General features: G+C 42.6%; 2 protein-coding genes across 2 annotated transcripts in view; one reads left to right on the top strand and one right to left on the bottom strand.

The window, feature by feature from the left end:
• LOC115126821 (SUMO-specific isopeptidase USPL1-like) overlaps nucleotides 1-894 on the bottom strand; it is a 34,375-nt gene extending 33,481 nt beyond the window's left edge. Inside the window, 2 exon segments of the mRNA XM_065024002.1 lie at nucleotides 251-414; nucleotides 762-894. Coding sequence (XP_064880074.1) covers nucleotides 251-310 — 60 coding nt within the window. The 5' untranslated portion in view covers nucleotides 311-414; nucleotides 762-894.
• Nucleotides 895-5,465: 4,571 nt separating this feature from the next.
• LOC115126820 (high mobility group-T protein-like) lies at nucleotides 5,466-13,674 on the top strand. The gene is made up of 5 exons (XM_065024001.1): nucleotides 5,466-5,577; nucleotides 8,591-8,751; nucleotides 9,210-9,355; nucleotides 9,906-10,080; nucleotides 12,838-13,674. The coding sequence occupies exons 1-5, from the start codon at nucleotides 5,481-5,483 to the stop codon at nucleotides 12,976-12,978; spliced, it is 720 nt and encodes a 239-aa protein (XP_064880073.1). The 5' UTR covers nucleotides 5,466-5,480; the 3' UTR covers nucleotides 12,979-13,674.
• The last annotated feature ends 1,151 nt before the right edge of the window (nucleotides 13,675-14,825 follow it).

Here is a 14,825-nt window from a genome sequence, read left to right as displayed (position 1 = left end):
CATGGACATGCATTATGTGCAATGTACCAGACTGCATATCAATTGATGTAAGCCTAAAAAAAAACATCCACACAAACGTTTCGCCTTTTAAAAGCAAAGATTTCCAATTTTCATTGAGTATATTATTTTGTTGGATTTTGATTTGGATACAATAAGGAGATTATACCCAATATAAATCCTTAAATCCAAAATAGCTTTGCACAAGTGACAGCAAGGGTAGAGGAGAGGAAGACAAATGAGTTCGACTGACTTTTTCCCAATACCCTGCAAGTGGGCCCGGGGGCCACAAACCAGTGCCTTCGCAACTCATCACAGGCAAATCTGCTGTTCCTTGTTGTCGTTGTGTCCAGCGCTAGTCACTATACATTACCATATCCCTGTGACCAACCAGGCTCACCTCCTCCGCATGAAGGGCTACAAGGGGAGGGGGAACAGCACATTGGCAAAGTTAACGTAGCAAAACGTTGGCATTACGTTTGGATCGCACGCTAACGGCTTAACGTTAGGTACGTCCACAATTGTTAATAATAATGTCAAAATACAGTTCATATGATTATACATGGATCCAATTGCTACTGTGATACCGTATGAAACTCGTAACACAAAAAAATATATAAAAATACCAACGTTAGCTAGCTTGCTAATCTAAGGTGTTGGTGATTAGCTAGCTTATTAGCAATGCAAGCTAACCTTAGCTAGCTACCGAGTAGTTCGAGAATGCGCTGCTGGACCTCAAAACCTGGCTATTATGTTTTACCTACCTCGCTAAAGAGCATACTCTATTCAATTTAGAGACGATGGTAATCACGATAATTCATCAACTTCTGCCGGTGGTGTGTCGCTTTCCATTCGCGTCCCTGTATCGTGGTCGAAACTTCCTGTTTCCGGTTGGGGGCTTGACGCCGGTTTGTGTAGCAAAGTTTACCTTCCCCCTTTCGAACGAGGAAACAAGCCGTTGTTGTACCGCCTCCCACTGGTCAGATAAATGTATTACGCCTTATTGTCTAGACTTGGTACAATGTGATTCAAATCGAGAAAGAACAGCAGATTCAAGTAGCTGCGACACACAGACACTGTGAAGGCCTAGAGATTCTGAAAAAGGATATGTTTTGCTAGCTAGCCGGTAATATAGCCTAGAGTACCACTGACCTGACTGGTGTGATGAGGGCTTTGTATTTAATAATAATAATAATAATAATAATAATGAAATCTAATCAATTGAATACATTTGATGATAATACAAGATAATATGCTATAATATGCATAATGCATAATGTGAATAAGTGTTGTATTACTATTCTAAAGGAGGGAACTGTAAAAAAAAATAAAAAAAATAAAAACAAGACTAATGTAAAATAGAGTAAAATGCAAATATTTCATCCTTTGTTATCCACATTTTTAAGTGGCGCTTTCTGATTTGAATTTACAAGAGGAGAAACATTAAACGAAGAGGGTGTATGGGGATTCTTTGGGGTACGGGGGGTTTCGGGGTACCCGTTATCTGAAAAACAATGCCCCCTTCGTGTATAGCTCAGTGCTCCTGTCTCTCCTCCCCCCACATCCCCTTCTACTGTCTCTCATTTATACCTCCACCCCTTTCCTTCTTTTCCCTGGCTGTACCCCCATACCTCTCCCCTTGTTTCCTCTGTGGTGCCTCTCTCCCCCTTTCCCTATTTCCCTTTTCCCCATACCCCCCCACCACCCCAACACACACACATGCACGTACACATAAACACACACACACTCCGACACCCCTTCTTCCAGCCCCTCCTGTATGCACCGCTGCTGTCCTCTATTTTTTTCTTCTGATGACAAATTAATTTGCATATTTTCTTCCCAGAGAGGCCTCATTAGAATGCATAGATACATTGGTGATGAACTCTCCCCTCACCCTCCTCTCCTCTCTTCTCATCCTCTCCTTCTCTCTCCTACCCCACCCTTCTCTCCTCTCCTCTCCCCTCACCCTCCTCTCCTCTCTTCTCATCCTCTCCTTCTCTCTCCTACCCCACCCTTCTCTCCCCTCCTGTCCTTTCCTCCTCTCTCCTCTTCCCTACCCCACCCTCCTCTCTGTTTCTCCTCTCCTCTCCTCTCCTCTCCCCTACCCCACCCTCCTCTCTGTTTCTCCTCTCCGTTTCTCCTCTCCTCTCCTCTCCTCTCCTCTTCCCTACCCCACCCTCCTCTCTGTTTCTCCTCTCCGTTTCTCCTCTCCTCACCTCCTCTCTCCTCTTCCCTACCCCACCCTCCTCTCTGTTTCTCCTCTCCGTTTCTCCTCTCCTCTCCTCTCTTCTTCCCTACCCCACCCTCCTCTCTGTTTCTCCTCTCCGTTTCTCCTCTCCTCTCCTCTCCTCTTCCCTACCCCACCCTCCTCTCTGTTTCTCCTCTCCGTTTCTCCTCTCCTCTCCTCACCCTCCTCCTCTTCCCTACCCCACCCTCCTCTCTGTTTCTCCTCTCCGTTTCTCCTCTCCTCTCCTCTCCTCTCCTCTCCGTTTCTCCTCTCCTCTCCTCTCCTCTCCTCTCCTCTCCTCTCCTCTCCTCTCCTCTCCTCTCCTCTCCTCTCCTCTCCTCTCCTTGTGCTTCATGGACAGGCTGTGTGACTTTCTGTCATCATGCTGCAGGTACTACTGCTACTACTCCCACATGGGACGGATGACAGTTTAATAGCTAGACAGAGACAAATGGGGCTCTGGATAAAAGTTGCCCTTAGGCACAGATCTGGGATCTGTTTCAGCTCCCTGAATCCTGATCGTAAATGTGAGAGGTGGAATTGCTACACTAATCGTAGATCAGTGTCTATGAGGGCCGGCTCCATTGACAATTTCTCTTTGTTTCAAAGATGTGACTGTGACATGTCCCTTTTCAAATGTTAAGTATCATCCATTGCTTCCCCTTTATTTTTTTATAGCACTGTGCTAGAATGTATTCCTATGGCAAAATCTGATAGATGCCACAATCAGTGTCTCCCTTTCACTGCTCTGTATGTCTAAGGGTAACCAAATCTACCTCCAAAGACAATGGAGAGGGTAACCAATCCTACCTCCAAAGACAATGGAGAGGGTAACCAATCCTACCTCCAAAGACAATGGAGAGGGTAACCAATCCTACCTCCAAAGACAATGGAGAGGGTAACCAATCCTACCTCCAAAGACAATGGAGATGGTAACCAATCCTACCTCCAAAGACAATGGAGAGGGTAACCAATCCCACCTCCAAAGACAATGGAGAGGGTAACCAATCCTACCTCCCAAGACAATGGAGAGGGTAACCAATCCTACCTCCAAAGACAATAGAGAGGGTAACCAATCCTACCTCCAAAGACAATGGAGAGGGTAACCAAACCTACCTCCAAAGACAATGGAGAGGGTAACCAATCCTACCTCCAAAGACAATGGAGAGGGTAACCAATCCTACCTCCAAAGACAATGGAGATGTTTGACATAACTGCAGGCAACATAGTCTGCATACAGGCCCTGGTGGATATAAAGCAGGATTCCTTACTGATACTTTGATTGATTGATTGATTGTAGCAGAACACTGTAAATCCAGGGCTGTTTCATTTTAGATGATGATGCCAACAAAGGTTTGCTAAAAAAAAACAGCAAATTAATATCAGACTGTGGAAAGAAAGCATGATTATCACCATCACCCATAAACCATTATATTATTCTTATTTTAATGACTAGAAATTAGCTTTAAAACGGCACAACTTTCTCTCAGCCTCATGGCAAAATGGGGCTGAGGTCTTAGGTTACTGGTATGATGATGATGATGATGATGAATTTGAGCTTGAGGGACTAAGGAATGAGAAAACCATCATTCACTGTGATACAAAGATATAAAGGGTGTATAAAGAGCGTGGAATATAGCGCTATCTACAAAGGTCCAATCAAATCTGTCAAAATCTAAATAATATTATATTTCTTAATGACATATGATTGTTTTTATTTTGACTTTTAAGTTAGGCTTCAATCAATGCACGGATTGACTTTATACGTGTGAATTGAATGCGCCCGTATGGGCCTGTGGAACGCAATACACTTCTATTCATAGGAGCGCTGGCGCATGTGAGAATTGGAACATACACGCACGTGTCAGCGCGTTGACATCAACATTTTTCTAGCAGGTCTCCAGCGAAGCACTTGCTTGTAATCCTAATGCATGTATCCAAAAGGTTGAGCCTTTAGCTACATAATCTGCTAAATTGTAATCATTCACTCCTATGGCCTATTTATTGCCTACCTCCTCGTGCCTTTTGCACACAATGTATCTAGATTATTTTTTTTCTACTGTGTTATTGACTTGTTAATGGTTTACTCCATATGTAACTCTGTGTTGTTGTCTGTTCACTCTGCTTTGCTTTATCTTGACCAGGTCGCAGTTGCAAATGAGAACTTGTTCTCAACTAGCCTACCTGGTTAAATAAAGGTGAAATAAAAAATATATATAAATAAAACATTCTAACAAAAACGTACAGTTACAAAAGCATAAAAATAACGGTATAAAGTAACGGTTCGAGTCAGAACTGTAGCCGATAAAAGCGCGTCAACACTGCTCCATATCGCCAGAGGACCGCACATAAAACGGATGGTTCCGTTTGTGACAATGAGGATTATAGTGAGGACAGATAGAATAGAAAAATAAATGGTCTTAAAATTGCTTGTCTACTTGTAGTTTTATTGGCTACGGTTTTCATTAAACCTCATTATAGACTCTCCCTCTGCTATCAACGTGCATTAGATTATACCGTGTAATGAACATTTGTTAAATAATCTTGTATTTCTCCTAAACAATCACTAATAACATAATAAACGCCGTCTTCTGTCGAAAAGAAGAACCTCTTTGCTTAATACTGCCTCGATATACTGTCATTGATACATCTGCATTGATGGTGTATACTGTGCCATGTCATTCATTGGTTCGTTACAAACGCCACAATTATCTAAAATTCCTTCTACATGATATACTGTATCATCCTACCAAGAGGTCCCTTCAAACACTTTTCTATTATTCCTATTTAAAACCCACCATCCTAATATATTCGATTAACAAAGTCTTAATTTGCTAATACAGTTAATTAACATAGGATGGTGTGAATAGTCAATGGTTGCAATTGATCATTGGGGGTGAGGTGGGAACTTCCCACCAACACCTTGTTCCCGTTCACTTTAACACGCTGTTGCTCACCAAAACGCTCCGCAGTTGTCCCATTCATTTGCGTTTCACTGTGTTCAACGCACAGAAACTCAATGCTATGGGCAAAACCACTCTACAAACATCCAGGAAGCTCAGCAACAACAACAAAAAATGTTCGTATCACCGCGCCATTTTACAACTCCCGTGACGTTTCACAAAAGGTAGCCAATGGCGCATCGTCTGATATTAGGACAATGAAAAAGTTATATCCTATCAGACTGGCACAAAACTTGGCGGTAGCCAATGGGAAGGGAGGAGAGAGAGAGAGAGAGAGAGCTCCACCGAGAGTGATGTTAGAGAAGAGACAAGACACTGCGTATCGCATTCGTTTTGGTGTTCAACATTACAGCCATTGCAGTGCATTTGAGATCCAAGCGGCAGCTTTTGGTAAGTATATCTCACACGATAGAGGGAGAGAAAATAATGTATGAGAAGTGTCGGTAAGGATGAAAAAAATGACAAGACAATTTAGAAAAAATCTTTGAAATGTATTGACCATGTTAGGTTTGCAACAAAATAAAATGTGTTTTTTTTTATTCGAAGAAACCGGTCAAAAACTACCAAGAAAAATGCCAGCGAAGCACCCAGTATTTAGCCGCTGGTTGAAAAAAAGGCGAAAACTAAAATAATCTACAGAAAAATAAAAATAAATGTATTTTATAAATTAATATCAGGTAATTGTTGCAGTGTTATTATAAAATGCGGTGTATTTACCGAGTTAAAAATCAGTAATGTTCAGTGGACAGCTGGCTAGCAAGGTAGCGCACAAACATGAGACTTGTGCTCATTGCAGTGTATTGCGAGGCTGTGATGCCTGTCATATGAAGATGGAAACCATGGCAAGAGTGACAATGAAAATATAGAAAACATTGAGAGAAAGAAATTTGCTCTGAAAAAAAATAACGAACAGTTACAGTTTTCTTCCACAAATTGCCTCACAATAGGGTGAGAAATTACCTCGGGAATCTGCGCTTTACTGTAATGGCTGACTGTACTCGCATAGGAAACAAGGCAGACAGTAACTGCGGAGCCAGCCATACAATCGCAGTTCACTTCCAACTTTTTCAAACCGTGATTTATCACCAACCATGTGTCTAATTGTAAAATATAAAAAATGAAAATGAAAGGCCCATCTCTCCTTATTCCAACGACAGTCTTTTTGTATTTTTCTGTTGAAATGAAAGAGTTGAAATCGCAGATTGAAAAGAGGTGGGTACCCCGCGGTCGCTCTGCCCTCTACTTGCATGCAATGGCTGTGCATTGACACAAAGAGAAGGAGCCATATTCCCCATGTTAGTGGATGAAGACACAAAGCGGCCATTCCGAGCTCATAGGACTCTACACAGCCCGCACATAGGCATAGCACAGACCCAGTGTATCACTATACACCACGGCTATTGCAATAGGAATCTACCGGGGAAAAACATGGTCAAGCTGACGGGCTTTGTCAACATATTTTTCGATTCAGAATGCGATCGGGAATGCGGGTGGAGACATTTCAGGGCGACTTTCTTTCATGAAGAAGGCTTTCTCACAAAATGGAAGAAGAAATATTGCCGTCGTTTGTTGACCTCCTTTTTCCTTCAACGAGAAGCCTTTATGCGCCATTACTACTTCACTCGACAGATAGAAACGCATTGCTTTGCTTACAACACAGACATGAAGCCATACTACCAGCAATATTAATAAGGAATTTCACGAGATTTTTTTTTCTCCACATTTTAATTTTTTTTTCAAATGTTGCTGAATCGAAATTGAAACATATTTTGACTTTATTTTGTGGTTTTAGGGTATTTTTTTTTTCTAGATTTTTCGGGTTTTGTTTTTCTAAGGAATATATTTCTATAGAGTTAGCTAAATGCACTAGTAACATTATACACGAATTAATCAGAAACCTGGTATTTTATGTATTTCTCATTTTCTTTCCGATTTAGTTCGTGAAATAGTGAAAAATGTCAAATCTGTCCGAAGGGTATCCCATGTTCTACACTTGAACTTCACAAAGTTTAAAGGATTTTTCCCCCTTGTAGAATGAGAACTTCTAACGTTCTGTAGCTAAAACTCCAATGATCAAATGACAGTCATTCTGCATTAAAAACGAAACAACTCACAAATATGAGGTGACTAACGTTAAGACTGTACAAAATGCATGAAAATAGCGTCTATTTATTTTTTAAAAAAAAATTACATTTCGCATGATTTGACCAGTAAAGGTAACGGCTGTGTTTTCAGCAAAGGGCACATTCCGCGTGACAGTCCGTAAACGTTCCTACAGACAAGGGTTTGTTTCCACAAACTTATTTTCTATCAAACACACAGAACCGGACGTGTTTATTCGCACAGAGCTGCGTTTACAGTTCTGATGCCAAGAGTAAGTCAGGGCAGGAAACAGTCTATTGAGTCCAGCCTGATAGGGGAAGGGGGAACCCAAATGATAGAAAATAAATTATCAAAATAAAAAATAATAATATTAAATATGTTTTCAGCCCCTTTGTCAAAGCAAATCTAATAACTCAGATGCAACAAATATTTGTAACATCTTGAAAAAAGGGGATTTCCACCTGTAATGCAATATACACCTGTCTCTGTGAGGGCCTTCCATCATGTCGTGAATTTCAACCATAGTTTCAATCATGAAGAACAAAGAGCTTTCAGACGAGTTCAGGGATAAAGTTGTAGATCGATAATAGACTAGGGGTAAGTTATAAGAAAATGTCCTATACATTGAGTACAGTCAGGCCAATCATTAAGAAGTGGAAGGTTTTATGGAACCACACAGACTCTTACCAGATCAGGATGACCTTCCAAAATAACCAGTTGGGACAAAAATATCTGAACTCACGTTGAAAGAGCTGCTGCAGAGTTCCATGGCTGAGATTGGGAGAACATGTCTACCAATCAGCTATTAGCTCGATCATCCGCCACCTGTAGCCGATACCGCGCAATCTAATAGGTCATTACAGAAAACAAAGGCAGATCTCCAATCACGTGCAGTTTGCATGAAAGCATTTAGGTAATATTTCAGAATATAGGGCAGTAAATCGTGTTTTTTTTTTTTTTTTTTGGGGGGTCAGAAAATACTGAATAAAATGTGACTTGTGTGTTTTAGGGGGGGTGGGTCAGAAAATACTGAATAAAATGTGACTTGTGTGTTTTAGGGGGGTCAGAAAATACTGAATAAAATGTGACTTGTGTTTTTTAGGGGGTCAGAAAATACTGAATAAAATGTGACTTGTGTTTTTTTTAGGGGGGTCAGAAAATACTGAATAAAATGTGACTTGTGTTTTTTAGGGGGGGGGGGGTCAGAAAATACTGAATAAAATGTGACTTGTGTTTTTGTTGTTTTACTTTTCTTGTCCATTTTGATAACTTCTAAAACCTTCTCTCTTCTCCATTTTAGATACCGATATTGAGATGGGGAAAGATCCAACGAAGCCGAGGGGCAAGATGTCCTCCTATGCCTACTTTGTCCAGACCTGTCGAGAGGAGCACAAGAAGAAACACCCGGAAGCTTCCGTCAACTTCTCCGAGTTCTCCAAGAAGTGCTCTGAGAGATGGAAGGTAAGTATGGAACACATCTCAGCTGTGACTGACTGGCACCCCCATTCCCTACATAGCGCACTACTTTTGATCAGCACCCTATGGGCCCTGGTTGAAAGTAGTGCACTAAATTGGAATAGTGTGCCGAAGGTAGTGCCGTTTTGGGACGCAGAACCGTTTAGTGGACACTGTCCTGTACCACTCGTAGTCCCGCGATCGTTGTCCGGTACGAGATAGTTTCAAATGAACGGTGTCACAGCTAAGTTGTTCCATACTAATCTGCCACCTCTTTCATGTCATTGTTTACGTTCTGTTCCTCTACCACTGTGTAGCACCTAACACACACACACGCACACACGCATACACACGCACACGCATACACACACATACACGCGCACACACACACACGCATACACACACACACACAAACACACACAATCAAACTGTTGACATCTGATCACACCTTCTGCTTCCCTCAGACCATGTCTGCCAAGGAGAAGGGGAAGTTTGAGGATCTGGCCAAGCTGGACAAGGTGCGTTATGAGAGGGAGATGAGGAGCTACATTCCTCCCAAGGGAGAGAAGAAGAAGAGGTTTAAGGACCCCAATGCCCCCAAGAGACCATCGTGAGTACTGCCTGACAGTAAAAGACAATCACCCCCCCCCCCCCCCCCTCCTTTCCAAAACTCATAATTCATGGATAATGTGCAGAGATTCAACTCCGGATGTCCGGCTGAATCGGTTAAAACGTGCCTTAAGTAAGTTATGAAACAATTACTACTATAAAATAATAAAATATAATATAAAATATAAAATAATGAACATTAACACTACATTTGAATAACACAAGTACTGCATTTTAAAGCAGCTCCTTTAACACTCAAATAAAACGTGTTTCCCAACAACCAGTGACCCTTCTGTTTCCTCTTTCCTGTTCTTCTTCTTTATTTAACCTTTTTTTATTTTACCTTTATTTAACTAGTCAGTTAAGAACAAATTATTATTTTCAATGACGGCCTATGAACGGTGGGTTAACTGCCTGTTCAGGGGCAGAACGACAGATTTGTACCTTGTCAGCTCGGGGGTTTGAACTTGCAACCTTGCGGTTACTAGTCTAACGCTCTAACCACTAGGCTACCCTGCCAACGCTCTAACCACTAGGTCTTCACCCTCCAGGTCTGCTTTCTTCATCTTCTGCGCTGATTTCCGACCCCAGGTGAAGGGGGAGACCCCTGGCCTGTCTATCGGTGACGTGGCCAAGAAGCTGGGAGAGAAGTGGAACAACCTGACAGCAGAAGACAAGGTGCCCTATGAGAAGAAGGCTGCGAAGCTGAAGGAGAAGTACGAGAAGGTAAACAAACCCCTTTTGTTATTTTATTGGTTTATTTAGATCTCTGTTCGCTGTTAGGTGGGATGTTCTCTCAGTCATGCTGTTAGGTGGGATGTTCTCTCAGTCATGCTGTTAGGTGGGATGTTCTCTCAGTCATGCTGTTAGGTGGGATGTTCTCTCAGTCATGCTGTTAGGTGGGATGTTCTCTCAGTCATGCTGTTAGGTGGGATGTTCTCTCAGTCATGCTGTTAGGTGGGATGTTCTCTCAGTCATGCTGTTAGGTGGGATGTTCTCTCAGTCATGCTGTTAGGTGGGATGTTCTCTCAGTCATGCTGTTAGGTGGGATGTTCTCTCAGTCATGCTGTTAGGTGGGATGTTCTCTCAGTCATGCTGTTAGGTGGGATGTTCTCTCAGTCATGCTGTTAGGTGGGATGTTCTCTCAGTCATGCTGTTAGGTGGGATGTTCTCTCAGTCATGCTGTTAGGTGGGATGTTCTCTCAGTCATGCTGTTAGGTGGGATGTTCTCTCAGTCATGCTGTTAGGTGGGATGTTCTCTCAGTCATGCTGTTAGGTGGGATGTTCTCTCAGTCATGCTGTTAGGTGGGATGTTCTCTCAGTCATGCATAGCCTGACAATTATAGTTATTATAACTAGTCATGCATAGCCTGACAATTCAAGTTATTATCACTAGTCATGCATAGTCTAACAATTATAGTTATCCACTAGTCATGCATAGTCTAACAATTATAGTTATCCACTAGTCATGCATAGTCTAACAATTCAAGTTATTATCACTAGTCATGCATAGCCAATTTTATTTTATTTAACCACTTTATTTAACCAGGTAGGCTAGTTGAGAACAAGTTCTCATTTACAACTGCGACCTGGCCAAGATAAAGCATTAAAGATATGATAAAGCAATTCGACAACAACAACACGGAATAAACACAACACACAGTCGATAATACAGTAGATAAAAGAAAACGAAAAGTCTATATACAGTGAGTGCAAATGAGATAAGATTTACATTTAAGTCATTTAGCAGACGCTCTTATCCAGATCCATTGGTAAGATAAGGGAGTTAAGGCAATAAATAGGCCATGGTGGCGAAGTAATTACAATATAGCAATTACACACTGGAATGGTAGATGTGCAGAAGATTAATGTGCAAGTAGAGATACTGGGGTGGAAAGGAACAAGATAAATAAATAAATGCAGTATGGGGATGAGGTAGTTGGATGGGCTATTTACAGATGGGCTATGTACAGGTGCAGTAATCTGTGAGCTGCTCTGACAGCTGGTGCTTAAAGTTAGTGAGGGAGATATGAGTCTCCAGCTTCAGTGATTTTTTGCAGTTCGTTCCAGTCATTGGCAACAGAGAACTGGAAGGAAAGACGACCAAAGGAGGAATTGGCTTTGGGGGTGACCAGTGAGATATACCTGCTGGAGCGCGTGTTACGAGTGGGTGCTGCTATGGTGACCAGTGAGCTGAGATAAGGCGGGGCTTTACCTAGCAGAGACTTGTAGATAACCTGTAGCCAGTGGGTTTGGTGACGAGTATGAAGCGAGGGCCAACCAACGAGAGCGTACAGGTCACAGTGGTGGGTGGTATATGGGACTTTGATGACAAAACGGATGGCACTGTGATAGACTGCATCCAATTTGTTGAGTAGAGTGTTGGAGGCTATTTTATAGATGACATCGCCGAAGCCGAGGATCGGTAGGATGGTCATTTTTACGAGGGTGTGTTTGGCAGCATGAGTGAAGGATGCTTTGTTGCGATATAGGAAGCTGATTTTAGATTTCATTTTGGATTGGAGATGTTTAATATGAGTCTGGAAGGAGAGTTTACAGTCTAACCAGACACCTAGGTATTTGTAGTTGTCCACATATTCTAAGTCAGAACCATCCAGAGTAGTGATGCTAGTCTGGCGGACAGGTGCGGGCAGCGATCGGTTAATGAGCATGCACTTAGTTTTACTAGCATTTAAGAGCAGTTGGAGGCCACGGAAGGAGTATTGTATGGCATTGAAGCTCGTCTGGAGGTTAGTTAACATAGTGTCCAAAGAAGGGCCAGAAGTATACAGAATGGTGTCGTCTGCGTAGAGGTGGATCAGAGAATCACCAGCAGCAAGAGCGACCTCATTGATGTATACAGAGAAGAGAGTCGGTCCAAGAATTGAACCCTGTGGCACCCCCATAGAGACTGCCAGAGGTCTGGAGAACAGGCCCCCCGATTTCACAGACTGAACTCTATCAGGGAAGTAGTTGGTGAACCAAGCGAGGCAATAATTTGAGAAACCAAGGCTGTCGAGTCTGCCGATGAGGATGTGGTGATTGACAGATTCGAAAGCCTAACAATTCATGTTAACACTAGTCATGCATAGCCTAACAATTCAAGTTACAACTAGTCATGCATAGCCTAACAATTCAAGTTACAACTAGTCATGCATAGTCTAACAATTCAAGTTACAACTAGTCATGCATAGTCTAACAATTCAAGTTACAACTAGTCATGCATAGTCTAACAATTCAAGTTACAACTAGTCATGCATAGCCTAACAATTCAAGTTACAACTAGTCATGCATAGCCTAACAATTCAAGTTACAACTAGTCATGCATAGTCTAACAATTCAAGTTACAACTAGTCATGCATAGCCTAACAATTCAAGTTACAACTAGTCATGCATAGCCTCAGAACCTCAACTTGGCAAGTCCAAGTGGTTGCTTGTAGCAATGAAGTGAACCACTACTCTCGTCCACTTCCCCGTTCTCAGGACATCACTGCGTATCGCAACAAGGGCAAGGTGCCCGTCAGCATGCCAGTGAAGGTCGCTGCCCCAACCAAGGACGACGACGACGACGATGACGACGACGACGACGATGACGACGACGACGACGACGACGATGACGAGTAGATCCACGTCGTCGTTGTTGTTGTTAGATCTTATCATTTCTTGTTTATAAAACATTTAACCCTTCTTGTTCACGCATCACTCAGAACAAAAGAAAAAAAACATTACTTGAAAAAGTTACACAAAAAAAAACAACCCCCCTCCCTTCTCCTCTCTCCCTCCAAAAGCGTAAACTCTGTGTGTTTTGCAGCTGTACAGATTGTTGTCACCTGTCTGTGTTTCTTTCTCCCAGTCTCTCTGCGTCCAAAAATGGAATCCTATTCCTTATTTCGTGCACTACTTTTGACAAAGACCTAATAGGGTTCAGGTTAAAAGTAGGTCACTATATAGGGAATAGGGTGCAATTTGTGGACGCCCCCACCCCGCCCCCGCCTCCTTTGTTACAGTTTAAAGCGGTTTGTAAAAAAAAAAAAAAAATGTATTGGAAACCGATGGGTCTATTTGCCTTAGCTAGCAGTGCACAACAGCACAGTACCTAGTTATAATGTAGGGTCTTAGTCGTTCTTCTGTTTCCAATGGGCCCCGTGCGTTTTGTTTTTCTTCTTGTTTTTAAATGCCGTAAACGTCATAAAGATATTTTACTGGACTATTTGAAAACCACTGTCATTGGAGAAAAAAAAAATAGGAAATATTTGCTTCTTTTTTTGAGATTCTGAATTGCTTCTGACGTCAATAAACTTTTTTTTTTTTATATATATATAGACTGGTTTCTTTCTTGTGTGTTTAGAGTCTCTTGGTTACGCAGATAATCTCATCCAGGGTTTCTCAAACTCTGTCCCGGGCCCCCCTGGTACACCTTTTGTTATTAGACAGCTGATTCAAAATAATCAAAGGCTTGATCAACGGTGTACGTGACCGAGTTTGGGAAAATGATCTAGTCGATCATGTCAGTCTACAGATTTACTCTATTCTAGACTTTGATTGTGTCATTCGGATGTTTTTAATTGTGAAACGGTAGTAACCAATGCAGCTATAGCTTATCGATTCATCGCGTCTACCAGCTGGCCATGTCTGTGGAACCGATGCCATTTAGCCTGGGGGACGAGATTCCTCATCAATGGACTTGACTGACAGGTAAATTGGGAGACAATCACTGGTGAATCAACGTGTTCACCTGTGAGGTCGCAGGAAAATCATCTCAGCTGCTTCGTTACGTCTCCTATTGACAACCAATTCCAGTCCATAATGCATCTTCATTAATGGTTTCGTTTAGTGATGATGACAGAATAACCATAGCTGGGTGTGGTGCTTTACAGGAGCTGTGGGGAAGGATTTGGCTAGCTTACACTACTACAAGTTACTGTCCAACTATAACGTCTCTCCTGGGACTGTAAGGCCTGGTGTGCCTCTGTCCTGTCCAACTGTCAGGTCTCTCCTGGGACTGTGAGGCCTGGTGTACCTCTGTCCTGTCCAACTTCCAGGTCTCTCCTGGGACTGTGGCCTTGTGTGCCTCTGTCTGTCCTGTCCAACTATAACGTCTCTCCTGGGACTGTGAGTTCTGGTGTGCCTCTGTCTGTCCTGTCCAACTATAACGTCTCTCCTGGGACTGTGAGGCCTGGTGTGCCTCTGTCTGTCATGTCCAACTGTCAGGTCTCTCCTGGGACTGTGAGGCCTGGTGTGCCTCTTGTCTGTCCTGTCCAACTGCCAGGTCTCCTGGGACTGTGAGTTCTGGTGTGCCTCTTGTCTGTCCTGTCCAACTGTCAGGCCTCTCCTGGGACTGTGAGGCCTGGTGTGCCTCTTGTCTGTCCTGTCCAACTGTCAGGTCTCTCCTGGGACTGTGAGTACTGGTGTGCCTCTGCCCTTTCAAACGGTCAGGTCTCTCCTGGGACTGTAAGGCCTGGTGTGCCTCT

Source organism: Oncorhynchus nerka, linkage group LG10 (assembly GCF_034236695.1).
Source record: "Oncorhynchus nerka isolate Pitt River linkage group LG10, Oner_Uvic_2.0, whole genome shotgun sequence".
In the NCBI taxonomy this organism is placed as follows: domain Eukaryota; kingdom Metazoa; phylum Chordata; class Actinopteri; order Salmoniformes; family Salmonidae; genus Oncorhynchus; species Oncorhynchus nerka.
This window is presented reverse-complemented; position numbering and strand designations above follow the sequence as displayed.

Coding starts and splice junctions, on each gene's coding strand:
- LOC115126820 (XM_065024001.1), top strand. CDS start 5,481: ATGTTAGAGAAGAGACAAGACACTGCGTATCGCATTCGTTTTGGTGTT. Junction 9,356..9,905: donor AATGCCCCCAAGAGACCATC/GTGAGTACTGCC, acceptor TTCACCCTCCAG/GTCTGCTTTCTTCATCTTCT. Junction 10,081..12,837: donor TGAAGGAGAAGTACGAGAAG/GTAAACAAACCC, acceptor CCCCGTTCTCAG/GACATCACTGCGTATCGCAA.